This window comes from Nannobrachium achirus (genome assembly GCF_963921795.1).
Source record: "Nannobrachium achirus genome assembly, chromosome: 6".
NCBI classification, from domain to species: domain Eukaryota; kingdom Metazoa; phylum Chordata; class Actinopteri; order Myctophiformes; family Myctophidae; genus Nannobrachium; species Nannobrachium achirus.
In genome coordinates, this window is record NC_137815.1 from 52,858,032 (window position 1) to 52,875,439 (window position 17,408).

The window sequence follows — 17,408 nt, forward strand, 5'->3', positions numbered from 1 at the left end:
AGTCCAGCAGGAGACGTACAGTGACGTCAATACGTGCGCGTCACGCGTCTCTGACGCATTCACGTTGCCTAAAGACGCATTCACGTCAGTGTCCGTGGGTCCCACGGACGCATCGCCTCCATTGGAGTCCACATTAAAATAATTTACCACGTCGCGAAAAAAATATATTTTAAAAAGCCACCATTGTTCATGGGTGAAGGCATGCTACTTAACGCTATGTTAACACAAATTAAATCCGCGTAGAAAGTCTTAAAACAGACGATAGAACTAACGACAGTGTGTTTTGAACGCCATTGTGTGTCCATGGATGGTCACATAATTCAATGGGTGCCTGAGTTTTAGCGTAGCACCGGGCCGCTCTCTGACCATAGTGGCACAGCGTGTTAGGTGATACACCAACAAGGGTTCCCCCACAGAACGCACGGCGCAGAAATATGACATGCTCACTGCTCACACAGCGACCCGCCTCCTCTCCCTCTGTCCTCTTCATTCAATAACAACTGGATACACGCGCTATTGTTTATAGATGTGGTGGACATTGGACAACGTGTTAGAAGCCACACAGGTCTTCATTGCGTCTTAACAACAATAGCGACGATTAACGTCGTGGTGAACGTGGTCAAATAACCTTTATTGGCTCAACTACAACACGGAGGAAGCAAGCTAGCCTAGCATGTATGCTATCTGAGACAGTATGTATGTACTGTATGTAGCCTAGGCTGGCTAACTGTTTGATTGATTATAGTGTTTTCGTGGCGGCGCCGTCCATTTGGTGGTCCGCCGGGGCAGCGGACCACCGCAGCCGCCTGTGCCTTGCCCTCCCGCATCCATAGAGGGGCGGCACGTCCCTCTATGATCAACCGTTCAGAACAAAAGTAGCCGATCTACAAGCAATCCTAATCCACTGTTTTTGACCCAGTCCACTGGTTCTCTGTGTACAGCAGAGCAAACACAAGCACAGCATTTCCCCCATTCCATAGAAGCAGTAACAGTACAAACAGGAGACATCATGATCTCACTTAGAAGATCCATATATTATCGATGTATATAAAATAACATGTGGCTGTTGATTATGAAGACTTGGTAAAAGCTATCTACGCCCCCAAGTGGTCAACATCCGATATTACCGGTTAGACCTGTATAAAAAAAAATCAACCCATCACATGACTATTTGGAAGTATTAAAATTGTAAGATTTGGAATTGTGGTTCATTTCTTTCAGACACATTTCTACGTAACATGAACATAACCATATAATAACCAATTCAAGTTAAATGCTGCACTTTGTCAAAAATGACATGACGCGTTGAATTTTTGTGGGACCCATAAAATATCCCTGGGACTCATCCAAAAGACCTGTCTTGGGTCCCGGGACTCATTACAATAAAAACCTATTAACATCACTGGACGTAGTCGAAATCCAGGACCAGGAGACTCCTGCTGGATCCAGGAGGGTTGGCAGCCCTAGGAGTGTAGCACCACTCAAAAATAAGTTTCTGGCCTGGGGCCATTCTGTTTTAGAATATTACCCACAACATCCACAGAAACACAGAAAATTAGGCCTCTCATCAAAATAATTCTGCACTTTAAGGAGAATATCACTACACTTGTATTTAGAAAATGTTATAAGCTTCAATTTGAGACCAGGATTAGGCCTAACTTTCTATATTGAGAAATACACTGACTATGGCCAAAATTCTATAGGCAAAACAAGAGGGCATATTGAATTTAATTCAAATGTACTCAATGCCCAGCAAAAACATGGCCAATAATGGAAATTCATTCATGACATGACATGAGAATCAGACAGACATGACAATGACAATTAATTAATGAAGTGATTGATTGGTTGATTGATTGATTGATTGATTGATTGACTGACTGGTTGGTTGGTTGGTTGGTTGATTGATTGATTGATTGATTGATTGATTGATTGATACCTACCTAGATTGTAGCAGTCAAAAATGGAGCTTCCTGGTCAGTAGCCCTGTCCTATGAATGGCTGGCTATATGATCCTTTTCGCTGAATGGCCAGTCACAGCCTCACCCTCGCCACCTGTTCCATTCAGGAAATATGAGACCAAAAATACATTTTTAATTTGGATCAAAACAGTGTAGTCTCTTCATTTCACACAACTACAATAAAGTCATTTGTACAAAGAGGTAAAAAAGAAGAAAAAGAAAATAACCCGATAAAAAGTGGAAGGAAGTATTATTTATTATTATTACAGTATTTATGTTCACCCGCACAAGCCGATGGTGCGGTCCAGTTTCTTGGCACGCACTCTCGATGCCATGGCTCGGAGGTACGGTGCGCTGTGTGAGTGGCTGGTTGGTCGCCAAGCAACCAGCAGCTCACCAAATTAGCCAATCGTAGTGCGACTGCCTTCAGACTATAGGAACTGGAGATAGTCTCATTCGCTAGCCCGACATTCTCGAAGGATTCTTCCCGTGTTTCTTATCGCATATCGATAGATGTAGTGAAGTGTCCCGTTTTCTGACTTGTCACGGGTTATCAGGTGTCTCAGCCTCTACTCTTCCCATTGATCTGAACTTATCTCCAGTGAAAATATGCTGCGTTTGAGGCCGCTGCTCTGCCAGTCTTGGAGAAGAGGGTAGGTACTACTAGGTAGTTTCACATGAGCGAACACGAGACTCCTGTCCCTACCTCCACTGACTTTAGCCTAATAGGCTACTAAATGTCATTTGCAATAGTGTCTCCTTTTAACTGTTAATTTGTAATTATGTATGGTTTTTGAATAAATGTGCCTCTTTTGACACAACTACAATAGTTTTTAATTCAAAATCCAATTTAAAAAACAGCTGTCCGTTCCATTTAATGCATAACTGTGTAATTGCAATCATGTGCAATGCAGATGCCAGATTGCTTTTTCGTTGACTAGTTAAGTAGTCAAGTCAAGCCTTCCCAACCAATTTCTTTTTATTGAAAAATGATCATAAATGTGTGCACCTTTGATACTCACTGCCTGCAACAGTTCACATGTAAGTGATCATACACACTCACTGACAAGTGCAGTCATGTTAACTTATGATAATCAGAAATACATAGGTATGAAAGATGTATGGAAGATGAGTTAATAGGCAAGGTTTTACTTTTGGAAGTGCTGTCACCTTCTGCATGTAATAATATAATAATAGACCGGTTTAGCCCTATGTTCATGTTGCCTTTGGTCTAGCACCTGTAATAACATGTTTTTCCACTCATGTTTATTGTCTTTTTCTCATGGTGGCCCTGAAACAAAATCACAGAGGCTTGCTTCATGTAATCTTGATGCACATGCATGAATGACAACCATATGTGAATAATGTTCCTATTTGTGTTTGTCAGTGGGAGATTTGGGGATATGATCTTTTTTCCACAAGGCTAGCTGTTGCACCCCAGTTGGCCCCTGTCAAAACAGTGACCTTCAGAAAGTTTAGACTTGAGTAGTTAATAATATATGAACTATCTAAGGGAATGTGAATGCACCAGAATGGAATGTTGTAACTTCTCAGAAAGAAAAGTCAGAGAATCAAATTAAATAATATCAAGAAATAGCTCACCAAGGCCTGATTGATGCCTTGCATTATCTATTCACATAACTATAACAACATCTTTTCTTTCTTCTACAACAGTGTACTGTAGAACACTAGCCATGATATAGACGTACCAAGAACTGAGCCTAAATCATAATACATATTTGAAGAATGTAACTGTCTCCCTTTCCAGTCCTAAAAGATTCATGTGTGGTTAATCTGGTTATCTCAAGTTACTCATTACCATGAAGACAGACTTGTGGCAAGCCACCGCTACAAACAGTTAAAATTCTGGGACTGCACTAAACTGATTCAGGCTAGAGCCTGTCTGTTCACAAGAGGTCAACATCCTCGTTTGGTTAAGATTTTCATGGCCACTGAAATCCTGTTCGGGTCAAAGGCACCGGTTGAACCGCACTATTGACCTACCTGGTGATTCAGACAGTGAAAGGAAGCAAACTGAATACATCTGGAATTGAATTTTATGGGATTATTTTATGGCATGTTTTATCTTCTTAAATGAAAGCCTATGAATAAGTCAGTGGTGTATTACACTAGCCTATATTATAACTTATACGCATGTTATAAGTAGTATGATTGTTTTATTTAAAGCATAGCCCTCAACCTCAACTAACCATTTCATCCATTGAAAACACGCTAGCGTACGACCATGCGCGTGTTGTTGTGCAGGGAATGATTATCGTGTCCCTCCGAAAAAAAAACTAGAACACACCACTGATGTAAGTCATGCTTTGTCATGTCTGTCTGTGTTTAGTTTCAAGACCTTTCCCTGTGCAGCTGTTGATGTAAAGAATGAACCGATCCTGGGATTCAAGGAGGGCAGTCCAGAGAGAGCAGAACTCCTGAAGGTTAGAACACAGCTGCTCAAAACATGTCAAACTTATCACATGCATGCAAAGTAACAAACATTATGACATTACTTTCACTCTCATAACCTGTACACTTACACTTGAAGCTGTCATATTCACGTTCTAAGAAGAAATTGATTAATTGATTGACTTTATACGTCAGTTGCAGTTTTCAAAAAAGAGCACAGGAAATACAGTTCAATATACATTTGGGTCCTTTGTACTCAATTAATCGAAAAAACGTTCTGAATTTAACTTAGAACGCTCTTCCAAAGGGCTGCACAGCCATGTCTCTCCATGTTTAGTATTCATTGAACATTTTATTAGCACGTCATAACACTTTGTGTTGAACTAACCATGTCCATAGCTAAATATTTCCTGCTTCTCATAATCTTATGATATTGGTTGCCAGTAATTCATCCACTCTCACACAATATATTTTTGTAGGTGCAATGGTGCATGTACAGAGTGTACTGTAGATTGCCGAAAGACTGTTTAAATATTTGCTGAATTACTGGATGTTTTTCACAGGCCTTGGAGGACCTGAAAGGGAAAACAGAGGAGATACCCTGTGTGGTCGGAGATGAACATGTGTGGACCAAAGACATCAGATACCAGCTATGTGTGAGTGGAGTCAACTCCATGTACTGTAGTCTGAGTAAACTATTGCCTCATAGTGTGGGAAAACATGGAGAATTGGGAGGCAGACACTTTCACCATACAATGTTGTTATTTACTGAATGCTGTGCTGCCAAAATGTGGACCTGCATTCAGAGACAGCAGATTGAATTGTAACATTCTGTCATTGTCTCCGCCTGGCCGAAGGTGTGGCCGAGACTATGTTTTGCACCCTGTCTGTCTGTCCGTGTCCGTATACGTCCGTCTGAGAACAGCTGATCTCCGGGCACCTTTGGCCCAATCGACATAAAACTGTGCACACACGCTCCCTGGATGCTGGAGCAGAACCTCTGCCCCAAATATTTCACACCAGCCTTTTTATAGCGCCACCAGGAGGCAGATATTTGCCAAAAACATATATATTTTTGTTATATTATTCCTAAAGATTGTGTCCTAATCACGCAAATCGGTACACATCTATAGTCATGTGATCAACACTGATCTGTCCGATTTTTCATATTCTGTCCCTTATCTAAAGTTTGCAGGAGTGGCTCGTTTTGAACAAAATGCCTAAAATTTGCTTTGCTTTTACTGTGAAACTTTGCACACACATTCCCACTAGGCCGAGGAACAATTGCCACTCATTTTTCATATTCCATCCTAATTGGTGAATTCCAAACATTGCTGGCCCTGGCGGAGACCCGTGCACCTTTTTCTAGTTTATATATTGTTTTTATCAGCTGTCTGTGTTTTATCTTGTTTTTGGTGATAAGATTAAGAAGGTGCTGTATTCTACTAGCTCCCGTTTACGCTTGCTTTCTTTTTCTTTTTCTCCTTTCAAAGCCTTACAATCACTCGCATAAAGTGGCCAAGTTCTGCTATGCTGACAAGGTAATTTGCTATTTGAGAAGAAAGACAATTAATTAATATTGTATATTTGAAATGTACTACTAGTTACATTTTCTATCCTTTTGCTAGATTTTATTATCAAAGCTAGACTGTATTTATGTCAAATGTGGGTTAACGGTAAACAACATTACATGTGCTTATAAAACGTTTTCTTGAGCAAGTCATTATTATAGTATCATTACAGTGAGTGAGCTCCAAACAGAATTTCAGCCTGGGATCAATATTTCTCATGGAAGTGTAGTAGTATCATATATTTTGTTATTCGAGGGTCTGTTTGCCCCTCCAGAATCATCATACAATTATCAAACCTTTTAACAAACTTGATAAAAACAAAAGGATCTCACTGTACCACACATTGTAAGCCTTCTGTCCAATAATCCTTCCCTCTCATTTGTGATGGACACAGGAGTTGCTCAACAAAGCCATCTTGGCCTCGGTGGCAGCACGGAGAGAGTGGGACCTGAGGCCAGTCCAGGACAGAGCCCAGATCTTCTTCAAGGCTGCTGATGCCATTAGTGGGCCCAAGAGAGCTGAGATCCTAGCCAAGACCATGATTGGACAGGTAGAGTAACATTTGATGACTTGTTGTGATATAGATTTTAATGTAAAGTACATTCTTGAGCTGGTAAGGAGCAGCCCTGATTAATGTCTAATGTCCAAAGTGATAGCGTGCGGTCTGCGACTCGGCACCCGGCACTGATGCAAAAACTCAAATTCCCATAACCCTTCGGGAGATGACCAGATCAGAAAATGAAAACCTATGTTTACAGCAATGGATTGCTGTAAGGAAAATGCATTTATCTCGTAATCTCTCTCCAGATGCGTTCTTGTTTAAAACAAGCCCTTCTCTATGGAACATAACAAAAGCACGGATGGTTTATAATTTTAGTTAGAATCTACTGATTAATTAATTATATACCCGGCAGTAGATGTGTTAAAATGACTTAGAGAGGAATGTTTTCTTCAATGTAACTTTACTGAAAATACCACGCTATATTGCTGATGATATACACATCAGCCAGCATATGTTTTCAGTGTGTCCTATCATTGGTTACTTTCCAGGGTAAAACCGTAGTACAGGCAGAGATTGATGCTGCTCCAGAGCTGATTGACTTCTTCAGGTTCAACGCCAAACACGCCATCGAGCTGGAAGACCAGCAGCCATTGGATACTCCGGGGGTCACAAACACAGCTCTCTATCGTGGTCTGGAGGTAGGAACTGTGCTTGTGCGGCATCTACCTACCTAGGGTACGATCACACTGAGATGCATCACTACAGGTGCGAAGCTTCTGACACACCTTGGCAAAAGTTACAAGAATATTGTTTTCCTATGGTACAGCGCCTGGTGTGCCGTGCACTCCTCCATAGTGCTGCTGTCACGTTTTTCTGGACGTTTTAGACATACCGGTACATAAAAGTTTAAACGGTCTCAAACTTTCAGCATCAGGTATGAAGTCACATCGCTCGTCAAACTACAGCAGTAGCGTTAAGCAGCCTTATTAATCGCTTTCTGTGGGCACCATTGTGGGTCCTTTTTCATACAATGGTAATTACATAATGATTACAGATACAGATGAAGACCCAAATTAGCTTGACACATTGCACCTAATAAGCTGGATTTGGTGGGCAGGTATATTTGAGTGCGAGTAATCTTGTTTTGTTTTTTTCTTTCCTCTTCTAGGGTTTTGTAGCGGCTGTTGCTCCTTTTAACTTCACAGCTATTGGTGGAAATCTGGCAGGCACCCCCGCTATGATGGTAAGCTAAAATGGATTCAGTATTTTCTCAAATTACTTCAACCTCAGTCCTGTCCCATCCACTTTAATCACTTTCAACCTGGTGTCCCTATTTTGGGCATGTCATTATTGACATGTATTTATGATATGTATATATAGTTATATACGGTATATGTGTGTTTTTTTTATTATCATAAACTACGCTGTGCATCGTAACGCATTGTGAGCTTGTAGATCAGCTATTTCTACACCATTGTACGTAAGTTACGATGGTTAAGTATATCATTCTTTAATCAGTAGAGTGGATTTAATTTGTTGAATTTGTGGTCCTGTTTTGCAGGGTAATGTTGTACTGTGGAAGCCCAGCGACACGGCCATGTCAGCTAGTTATGCTGTCTACAAGGTCCTGCGGGAGTGTGGCCTTCCCCCCAACATCATCCAGTTTGTCCCAGCTGATGGACCTGTGTTTGGAGACACCGTCACCTCCTCAGAGGACCTGGCAGGCATCAACTTCACTGGCAGCGTCCCGTATGGCCATTTTCAGTTCAGAGTTCCTGTACCAAGTTCTTGTAACACTTAACTTTGCCAGGACCTTATTCAAGTGTATTCTTAAATGTATAAGTAGCAGGCATGCATTGATGTTAGTGTTATTTTATATGTACATTCAGTGGTGTAACGACCCTCCGTTGGGCCCCGGTTCAAGGATCAACATTGTCCATTTATTATAAATTGTATTATTATTGTTACTGATGTTTTGATGTGAAGTTCTTTTTTTATTCTTCTGTTCAGGACATTCAAACGTCTATGGAAACAAGTAGCTCAGAACCTGGACATCTATAAGAACTTTCCACGTGTAGGAGGGGGTGCGTTGTGCTTATATAGCCTCTCCAACACAACATTACATGCACAACATCCACTTTACATGGATTACAACACACAAGAGTTTAATGCCAAAATTACAAGAAATGAATGTGTGTGTGTCACAAAATATAATGTTCATCTCCTTTAGAGTGTGGTGGGAAGAACTTCCACTTTGTTCACTCTTCTGCGGACATTCAGAGCGTGGCGACTGGGACCATCCGCTCCGCATTTGAGTACGGAGGCCAGAAGTGCTCTGCCTGCTCCAGGATGTATGTACCTGACAGCAAGTGGCCCCAGATCAAAGAGCAGCTCCTAGCCATCCACAAACAGATCAAAGTGGGAAATGTAAGTGGAGAATGTATCACAGCTAAAGAATCATTAGTGAATAAACATTATACTATTTTTTAGCTTATACATTTCACTTGTCCCGTTTTGCCCTTCACCTGACTTAGAGTAGAACATGATTGTTTGCATTGCTTTAACCTTCAAACCAGCATACACTGTAAGCTGTAAGTTAATTGGCTGTGTTTCTAATATTAGCCTACCCATTGCCTTCAATTAGGGTATGCTAATTTATTTATTTATGTTCTATTTTAGATCATCAAAATACATTTAAAACACTTCACAGTATTCCTTTCAGATAGCCTTGTGCATTATACATGCTTTTATAATAATGTGATGTGGAAAAGGGAAAACTAATTAGTGTTCTGTAAAGCTATTTAGCTTCATCTGATACTCTTTCTTTTTCTTCAGCCTGTGGAAGACCTCAGCACTTTCTTCTCAGCTGTGATTGATGACAAGGTACAGTATTGATTAGTCATCGTATACATATCATCACACTGAGCACCCCTAACTGCTCGCCGGGTGCTGTATCAATAGCACCCAGGGGGACAGGGCACTATTAGTTAAACGCAGAGGACAAATTTGTGCAAATGTACAGTGATGAAATAATTACCCCAAAGAAGTAAGCAATTTACCCCGAGTGAGAGGACATTATGCTCTCATAATGTCCGCAGTGAGGGTGTTATCGGACGAGGCGCAGCCGAGTCCGATAACACCCTCACTCAGGACATTATGAGAGCATAATGTCCGACCCCGAGTGGTAAATAGCTTTTCTACCACTTTTTCCCGTATACATGAAAGAAAACACATAGTTGTAACTTGCAAGGATCTTAAGTTACAATCATTATTGCCTATAAAACTTCCGCGAGACAGCAGATAGTTCCACAAACAACATCTTCTACTCACCAACAGATGGCGCCAACTCCATACTAATCCATGCGTCTAGCTTACAGCTAAGCTAACGTCAGTTAGAAGTACCGTTCCGGCCGTAAATAGAGGCTGTTCGCTTCCAGAAAGGCATAGGTTCAGAGAAAAGGGGCTTTAAAGTTGGCGGATTGCATTGGATCCAAATAAATCGGCGACTATAGCATGCACGTTAGTAAACATAGGACCGTTGCCACCGTCATTTGTTGGTTGGGGGAAAGGTGTTCCGACTACCTCCTGAAGTCCCCGGATGTACACTGAGGTGCATTGATCTCGGACAAGTCCTCATACAACTTTGCGGCAGTTGTTTTGTCATAACCTCCGGAATTTAGCCAATCAGAATCCAGTATTTGAACACGTGACTAGAAAAAGTGGTAGAATTATCATATCTGTACTACTATGCATGTAATGTCCACTATTACCTACACTGGAAAGGTTATGAAAATACCTACGGTATATTCCTTTACCCCCTCTAGTCTTTTGCCCGTAATAAGAAGTGGCTTGATCACGCAAAGTCCTCCCCTAACCTGACTGTCATCGCTGGGGGAAACTGTGATGATACCAAAGGCTACTTTGTGGAGCCCACCATCATTGAGACCAAAGACCCACAGGATGCCATCATGTGTGAGGTACGCTGTCTTCTATGAATGAGTTGGTTGCTGTGAAAGTAAATGTGAATGCTCCAGCACATTGCTAGTAAGGTTTTGGATATTTAGATACTTGTGTTATATATTATGTAATGATACTGTTATTGTCATAGTGTTTGCTTGGCAGTCCTGACATCTTTGACCATTTTTTTTTTGTATTGTTTTCAGAACACAGGCCGGGTGCATGACCTTAAATAAGCATTTAATGGGCATTATGAAAACCTTGGGTGAAGTTTGTTTAGCTAAACAAACTCAAACCAATGATTCACACACTGTTTGTCAGACAATTACCGTATCCATTCACACATAGCCGGTTAACTCAAGGGCCCTGCCAGCATAAAGTCTGTTGCATGTCCTCTCCCTTCCATTTAACGTCTGGAAAACGTCCATAATACAGTGCATGTGTGAACGTGACTGAATTTACAAAGATCAGTAATGTATTTTATGGCCTTGCAAACCGTCTCATATAGGACTTGTTTTGTTGCTGCAGAGGTACTTTTTGACACCACTTTACCTTTTCTAGGAAATCTTTGGGCCTGTTCTAACAGTCTACGTTTACCCTGAGAAAAACTACAAGGAGGTGCTTCACCTGATTGACAACACCTCCCCATACGCCCTGACAGGGGCTGTATTTTCTCAGGACCAGTAAGACATGTTTTTGTCTAAATACCCCAAAGGCATAGCTGTGCGAAGTATAGTAACCCTATAGGGTGTGCCAAATGTAGTTCTAAGAGCGGCCATTTCTTGGGTAAACACAGCCTTACACACGTGTTCTGATTGGAGTAAAGCATTAGTTCTATGCAATCAAACAATTGAAACACCTGTGTTTTGACCCAAGAAATGGCCGCTAAGGACTACAATGACGTAGCTGCTGGCACACACTATACGGTGGTTTTATGTATAGGACCTAATTTCTACTGTATTCATGTGTTCTGATGGTCCGCCGCTGCTTTGCCAGTGTACCACTGTTGTTGTATGTCTATAATATGTTTCAGATCATCGCCTTGGCATAGCTAATATCCCAACATCTATGCTTATTTGGGTGTATTTGTCCAATCCTTAGGCTATTTGATATGCTACATTGCATGACGATTCTGCAATCGTCATGCAGGCCTATTTATATTAATAAAAAACTAAATCAAACCGATTATAAAATTAATTAAAAACCCAATTTTTTTGTGGCCTGCGCCCGCGGAAGGGGTCCCTGAACCAGCACCTGCAACTGTAAATGACTTCCTACGGCTCTGCCCAAAGGGATAGGAATTTTGTAATAATAAATAGTCTGCTTTTGTATTTATTTTAATATATAAAAATTAATTATCATAAAGTCTGTATGAAGGATACTATGTGACACTTCTCACACGGTTGAACATTATAAAATAAAAAAGCACTTTATTGGACGATTAATTGCAAAAAACAAAGGCTCTGATTTTTGAACATTTGGGAATTAACATCACTTCACTTTGTTGCTTTGTTTCAGGACTGTTATTGCTGAGGCAGCCAAGGCCTTAAGAAATGCTGCAGGCAACTACTATGTGAATGACAAATCTACTGGCTCTGTTGTCGCTCAGCAGCCATTTGGTGGCGCCAGAGCTTCAGGTACGAATGCTGACTTGGTTACCAGATGATAATTCTGGTACATGTCCTTCCATGTCATGCCAATAGGGTGAGGGATAATGAAAGACCTCTGCTCAATCACACTTAGCCATTTACATTATTGTCCCCAAAAATGTGATAACTATTATAATAGTTATCATTGGGCAAAATTAACAGACTGGTTCAGAAAGAGAAACAAAGGAAATAAAGACAGTAGTGCATTCACTCTATAACATACAATACAAATACTGTACATACATATACAATACTGCTGCTGTGCATACACACAAATTATGCACATACATACATACAATTTCTCTGTTTTAAGTCTTATTTCAATTAGAAGAAAGGATTAGAATGATCTTTGGGGTGAAGTGTAGTAAGTACAGACTGTTAAATATTGGTTATTTAGCCTGGTTATTTTGTTTGTATTGTCTTCCAGTTGAGGAAACTCAAAGTAGGCCTACGGTACAATCATTTCACTCCAAAGTTGCTAACAGCTGTATTGTATGTGATAATAAATACCCTTGAAACTTGCTGCTCACAAGAAGGCTACATCAGACATGTCAAGTTAATATGACTTTGGATGTGGGAGCATCTTTGTAGCTATTTTTGGTCCAGTGTGGCTCAATATGTAACCATTCCCATCATGTCCTCTTTGGATAAAGTGTCCTAAAATAGCATGTGTTCATAATATTGTAACAACCATGCAAGAGATCTGGCCGTAACTCGCCATGCCAAGTGAGCTAGCTCTCTTGGCGTTGCGGGTTGCTTGCCTTGTCTGCTGAGTGGGGGGCTGGGGTTCGCTTCCCAGTTGGAGGCGAACTGCCTCACTCAGTCTGCTAAACAATATGAATGATTTTGAACTATATGAATCATATACACCCATATACACACCATATATATGTTATTGCCCACCTGACCAAAAAGTCTAAACCCTGACCCTTCTTCTCTGCTAGGAACCAATGACAAACCGGGAGGACCCCACTACGTTTTGAGGTGGACGTCGCCACAGATGGTCAAACAGACTCACGTCCCCCTCACAGAATGGAAGTACCCGTACATGGGCTGAGGAGAAGTTAACAAAGTACTATTACCCGGTCACAACCTTGTCCCTCCATCCTTACCTGAAACCTCTACCCCCCCACCCAACTCCCTGCTGAAGACATGACAGTGATTTGAAGAGAGAGCAATGTCTTTCTACCCTGTCGCTCAATGAATCTTGCACTGAACCCAGACGGAAATGTTAAGAATGTAATTTTAGCTTTTGAAAATGGGAAGGCAGTGCAATAGTGCTCCCCTGATGGTATTGATTGTCCCTGGCTGCTAGTGTCACAGGAGAGTGGTACGACAGTGTTCAGTCCGTCCTCCTGCAGTCTTACCGCAGTGTAACGACCTAATACAATGTGTATTTGATGTTACATTGTATTTTGTGCCCACATTAGGGCATGTCCGCACTATTCATCTGAGAGTCTGGCATTTTCAAGGTGTTCTCACCATTACTGTCCATGTAGCTGATAAAACTCAAAGGTAAAAGCCATCTGTCAATGGGACTTTTCTGTTAGTGAAGTTAATTTTTACAATTTACTTTAATTTACTTCCAGTTTACTTTAATTAGTTGTTATTATCTGAGCTGAACTAAATGTTATTTTATGTCAGTAGTGCACTCAAAAACATCTAGTAGTGCACACATACTGCTTGTGGCAATGTTGTGGCAATGTTAAATCACATGCTAGTAAACTAAAATTATATCTTATTTGGTGCTAATACAAAAATAATACATTGGTGTGTAATGAACAGGCCATTATCCATAATTTTATATTTGCTCTGGCGGTAACAGTGATTTGACAGCTACAGTAACATGTAATGAAACACAAATGGGTCATATAATATTTGCAACTTACCTTTGGTTTGAACATCTTGCATAAATAACTTGGGTGGGGTTTACTAAGGATTATTCAGAATACGGTATGTTGACACCCCTGTTGACAACCCATCTATATGATTGTCTTAACTTTCCGATGTTCAGTGTGTCCTGTGTCATAAACTCTACCCATTCACTATTTAATGCAGATTAATAATAGATACATCCTCAGGAGGCTTTGCAAATGCTATTCGGCCATATAGTCTGTTACTGTGAAGCTGGCTTGAAGGCTGACTGCTGATACCTTGGTTATACTTTATTTGCTTTGCCAGCTGATCAAAATAACCTCATAATCTATATGTATAACCTACTGTCATTTCACTTCTGGGAAATTTCCATAATGTGTATAGTTTTAAAAGTTCATGGGAATATATTTTCTTAAAGCATTTTATATTTTTAATTGTTGATTCTGTCAGCAAATGCAGCAGGTTTGACTGTATTCAAAATGTGCCTGTATTGATAAAAAAACTGCAAAATGACTTGAATTTGTAACAATTAAATTATCATTAACTCAACTGTTTATAACAACATTATATATAAAGCTTAGAATGGGGAAACTCTGTTATTTTTATGGCATTGGTCTCACTGGGAACCAGTCCTGTGGGAACACGGAGCTGTCAAAGTACAAAGGAGAGGTTTTACAACTACTTGTCAGGATGTAGCGAGTGTTTGATGGCACCTCCAGATTGACACACAAGCATACATACACACACACACACTCCACGGCACACTCCTGTCATTTTTGTCTCGGGAGATGCTGTCACTTGACCTACAAGCATTGTAAAATATTGTGGAGTGAGAGCCACACCTTTTAAGGATTATTTACTTTAACTTGTCTGAACAAACAACTCCTATTTCTCCCCACAGATTGCTTGACACCTGCTTTTTCTTTAATGACATGCACCACTGGAAGTTAAGTTTAAGGTCTTAACTAAAAGATATCTGGGGCCCATCATGCTTAATATGGTCAAGCATGCAGAATATGGAATGTTTGCAGATGAGAACTTTCAAGACAATGGGAATATAAGTCTTATTTACATTTGCACAATAGACAGGGTTGTGATGGTAACTTTCTTTCAAGTTGTCCAATCATTATGCAAGTCCTTCCATTGTTAAGCCATGCTGGGAGCATCCTTTTGCAGAATATTGGAATACATAAAGAGAGAGAATGCATTGTTATGCATAATGAATGGACCAAAACATAATAAACGTGGGCTGGCATGAGGCATACTCCGAATACCTTTCTCACCGTTTAAATCCAAATCGGCTATATGATTATTGGGGGTGCATGAGATGCTTTGTTGGCTTCAGCAAACAGATCAACACTAATTCAACGGTCGGATATCCAACTGTTTAGGCCTACTGTCAGACACGATGAAGCCTCAATTTCTGCTTGCTGCCATATTGACATTGAAATGTTAAGCTGCTGCTTATTACCATATGGCCATACTTACAAGCAATAAAATACAGCGCTGCTGCTGAGGGATTGGGGGGAGCTGCGAAATGGGACGCACACTTCTTAACTGACAGCTCTGAATGGTGCGAGTGTGAGAAAGCTCAGGTCGGCTTGGGGCTTTCCGGAGGCGACCGTGAGTGTCTGTGTGGGTGTCTTTGTACTCGAGTCCAAACAGCAGCTGGACTATTCACTCAGAAATTGTTTACTCAATAGATCCAATTCCCTGCTCTGATCTCTCCTCTGCCACGATTCTCCCGCCTAAAATCTTGGAACCATTCGCTGTAGGCCTAGCTAAATAAAGGCAAAAAGCCCAAAAACAAATCTTAAAAAAAAAAAAAAAATTAAATACATAGGCCTATGTAGGCCTATTTCAAAAGATGTCTAGGCCTATATGAAAACCTATTTCAAAAGATTACCTGCTAGATCTACATTTTAACAGCTACAAACAAATCTTAGAAATTCCATAAAAAATAATGTCTAATATTTTAAAAGGCCTACTGCCTTTATGTTTTCACTTTTAACAAGTTGGGTGTTTTTTACGACTATGTGCGATGTGCCGCCCTACTAGCCTGGTATAACCAGCCTAGATAATGCATCTAGCTAACTAACTACAGTTAACATGGCTGGGATGTCTAGCTCAGCTCCGCCCTACCCCATGTCAAGGTTGCTACCTCATGCAACTGATGCAAGCATGCGTCACACCTGATGCTTGTGAATTAATCTGTCAGATTGACGATTAGCCATTGGCCTCTGTTGATGATATGTAGGCCTAAACTGAAACGCTGCCTTTTTCGATTGAGACTGTTGATATAAAAAATAATACACATTTATTTCAAGTTTAACGTTTGCTTTTATTTTGCATTTTATAAGATGATATCAATGTGATATCATATCAAATAGATTTTCAAAAGACACGACTTTAAATAGACTATGTCGTTTGAAAATCATAGGCCTTTTGGTAATATGGGCATGCACATGTGCCAATACAGAACCTATAGGCAATAGTTTACAATATACAAAACAACATTCACATTGTGAAGAACACAAGAATTACAATACTAGCCTTGGGCTATAACTTAAAGGGAACAAAATATTTAGACAGTAGCCTATCTATAGGCTATAGGCCTATAGGCTGCTAGCCGCTACAACACAGAGAATGTGGCTAGAGCAGCATATTATGTCATTATCATGCTCAGTCAGGATTTTATGACTTTTAACAGTCTGAATGTGGACACCACATATAAACAGAATGCATGCATGCACGCACGCATTGCACGGACACGGAGCTGTTACATCTGGTCATCACCAGGGTCTCCAAAGCAACTGTCTTCCACCTGACCCACTGACGCACTTTGACGCGCTGTGCCCGAGAGAGCGCACCTGCACCACGGGACTTGGAGCCTGCTGCTGCACAGCCTTGACACTCTGCAGGGGAAGCCCGGCTGCAAGGCGAGCAAAGTGGCTGATGATGACCACGTTCTGCTGAGATTCAGCAGGCTGCATGTGCAAGGAGAGGAAGCGGAGCGCCTCCTGCAAGCACCGGGTGAAGCCCTCGGCGTAGCTCTGTGCAGGCACACGCGCGCTTTCTTTCAGGTAGCATACGGCTGTCTCCAGGATGTCGGCTTTCTCCAGCTTGGAGCAGGGCTGCTGCGCTTGCAGCTCCTTTTCCAGGAGAGCTTTGAGCATCTCGATGCTGGTGTTGATGCGGTCTCGGCGCAGTTTCTCCACCACTGGTTTTCTTCTCATCTGTAAAGGAGAGAAAATGATGTTTAGAGGCCAGTTTGCTGACATATCACATAAGGCTATCAATCAGACAACAGGCCTATCTGGGTCAAAGGAACCCCAGTGCAAACAAGCAGCTTTTTGTGGTCTTTATCCTTTTAATGACCTTGATATATCAGTGAACAGTAGGCTACTGACATGTCCTGTAGCCTACTTTTTCCTATACAAACTTCTAATAAAGTATTCAATCAATCAATCAATCAATCAAT

General features: G+C 41.0%; 2 protein-coding genes across 2 annotated transcripts; one reads left to right on the forward strand and one right to left on the reverse strand.

Moving 5' to 3' along the window:
- Positions 1-2,403: 2,403 nt before the first annotated feature.
- Positions 2,404-14,476, forward strand: LOC308286756 (delta-1-pyrroline-5-carboxylate dehydrogenase, mitochondrial). The gene is made up of 15 exons (XM_080727880.1): positions 2,404-2,614; positions 4,312-4,405; positions 4,937-5,029; positions 5,867-5,914; positions 6,339-6,494; positions 6,995-7,144; positions 7,615-7,689; positions 8,008-8,195; positions 8,457-8,530; positions 8,677-8,873; positions 9,282-9,329; positions 10,271-10,423; positions 10,965-11,086; positions 11,922-12,040; positions 12,997-14,476. The coding sequence occupies exons 1-15, from the start codon at positions 2,571-2,573 to the stop codon at positions 13,107-13,109; spliced, it is 1,674 nt and encodes a 557-aa protein (XP_080584006.1). The 5' UTR covers positions 2,404-2,570; the 3' UTR covers positions 13,110-14,476.
- A 2,243-nt stretch (positions 14,477-16,719) lies between these two features.
- LOC308287164 (transcription factor HES-5-like) lies at positions 16,720-17,163 on the reverse strand (the record flags this gene model as incomplete). Its single annotated transcript, XM_080728284.1, has 1 exon — positions 16,720-17,163. The coding sequence occupies one exon, from the start codon at positions 17,161-17,163 to the stop codon at positions 16,720-16,722; it is 444 nt and encodes a 147-aa protein (XP_080584410.1).
- Positions 17,164-17,408: the final 245 nt, after the last annotated feature.

What these genes read in the sequence shown, in the direction of transcription:
- LOC308286756 (XM_080727880.1), top strand. Translation starts at nt 2,571, where the DNA reads ATGCTGCGTTTGAGGCCGCTGCTCTGCCAGTCTTGGAGAAGAGG. An exon ending in CCAAGACCATGATTGGACAG is followed by an intron (nt 6,495 to 6,994) that starts GTAGAGTAACAT and finishes GTTACTTTCCAG; the next exon opens with GGTAAAACCGTAGTACAGGC. An exon ending in CAGCTGTGATTGATGACAAG is followed by an intron (nt 9,330 to 10,270) that starts GTACAGTATTGA and finishes TACCCCCTCTAG; the next exon opens with TCTTTTGCCCGTAATAAGAA.